Here is a 1,630-nt window from a genome sequence, read left to right as displayed (position 1 = left end):
TAGGCTCCCAGTCAAAAATAAAAGTAACTGTTTCACTTTTAACAAAATCAAACCTTTTTTTTTAAGGAAAGACTGATGGAGAGCGACTTGCAAAATTCTTTTAACTCCATTTCATATGTCTCAATGCATTCTGTAGCTTCCGCAACTTTCATTTCTTTTACTACACTACAAAGCAGCTTAATATCAGTCAATGAGCACTCATCTTGAATAAGATGCAAGACAGCAGAAATATCAGTGCATTGCTTAACTTTTTTTCTAAGATTTTCAGTGCTACAGCAAAAAGACATAAACTCTTTTATTTCTTCTAAAGGAAGAGATTTCTGTTGAATAATTTTGCCAACATGATAAAACATTGTTCCATATGATGTTCTTACTGAGCTGATGAAGCTCATTAGCAAATCTTTATGAACAGGAATAAGTGCCTCAGCTAAAAATTCATTGAGTGAACCGAATATTTATTTATTAATAACTATTACCATGTGGAACTACATGTGCTGGTAAATCATGATCATCAGGAGCAGGAAAATACCTACCTAAGAATACATAATAATGAACAAACAGTTGTCAATAGTTTTAATTAATAATTAACAAGGGAAACGTGTTTCCCATTCACATATTCAATTATTCACATAAATCATCAAACTGTCTCTCTATTTTGATATGCATGTAATATCGTCATTGTTGTTAAAATTATATTATCTAGTTCATAATTATCATACTCACTAATATCATCCAGTATAGTTTGTCCTAGTGATACATTAGTACTTATTGTACACAATACATTAGCGAATGTATGCAAACTGTTGGGATCAGTTTGAACAGCTCCTTTGACAGCAGTTAATAGAGCCTCACGTTGATTAGGAATAGAGGGACTAGCTGACACCACTCTACTAACTGCTTCTTGTGTTAACATATGTTCAGCATAAAGTAACCAAGCAATAGCAACAGAATCACAAAGAGACTGAGACAGGACAGTATGACGATTATTAAAAATATTAATAAGAACATGATGTTCTATGATAGAAAATACAATGATTATAGTTACATACAGTTATGGTTGACTCACTTAACTTCTCAGCTACAGCAGTTTCATTCATAGATCGTAGAGCATCTGACAGTGAGTCCAAGTTGGTTCCTCCTCTACTGTCAACATTATCAGCTCTACCTAACCATTGGGAGAGGCACTCTGTCATACAACGAGATACATCATGAGGATGATTCTTTTCTATGACGTCCAGTGTACTTTTCTTTAGTCCTATTCTCAGTCCAAGTTCATACCATTTTGTTTCTGGGAAGCCACATCTCTTCAATAAGTCAATAACATCAATCAAGTCACCAATATCTATCAGTAAAAATCAAAATGTCAGATCATAGTCTATGGTCAGATCATAATACCACATGAATACCTAAACATGCTTGATTAGTGGCCATAATTCCATAAAAAGAAGCTGCCCCAAGGCCAGGGGCCTTAGAACTGATTTACTGAACAGCACTCTTTTCTTAGTCTTTACCAGTTACTTTTATTTATGGGAAAAGTGAGGGGAAAGTAAAGGAGTTAGGCCCTAGATTAGCCCTAGATAAAGTTCGGAGTCGGGAGAAGCAAGCAATACACGTGGAGTGCTAGTGGAAG

At 34.9% G+C, this 1,630-nt stretch overlaps 1 protein-coding gene across 1 annotated transcript; it reads right to left on the bottom strand.

Annotated features, from left to right (window-relative positions):
* Window positions 1–6: 6 nt before the first annotated feature.
* LOC109592464 (uncharacterized) lies at window positions 7–1,079 on the bottom strand. The gene is made up of 5 exons (XM_020007900.1): window positions 1,067–1,079; window positions 724–1,014; window positions 477–533; window positions 375–427; window positions 7–320 (listed from the first exon to the last, which is right to left on the bottom strand). Exons 2-5 carry the CDS (start codon window positions 911–913, stop codon window positions 48–50), a joined length of 573 nt encoding a protein of 190 aa, XP_019863459.1. The 5' UTR covers window positions 914–1,014; window positions 1,067–1,079; the 3' UTR covers window positions 7–47.
* Window positions 1,080–1,630: the final 551 nt, after the last annotated feature.

The sequence above is a fragment of the Amphimedon queenslandica genome, unplaced genomic scaffold (assembly GCF_000090795.2).
Source record: "Amphimedon queenslandica unplaced genomic scaffold, v1.1 AMPQUscaffold_5116_Cont22909, whole genome shotgun sequence".
In the NCBI taxonomy this organism is placed as follows: domain Eukaryota; kingdom Metazoa; phylum Porifera; class Demospongiae; order Haplosclerida; family Niphatidae; genus Amphimedon; species Amphimedon queenslandica.
Note: the sequence above shows the minus strand (reverse complement) of the source record. Positions and strands in the feature narration are given on the sequence as shown.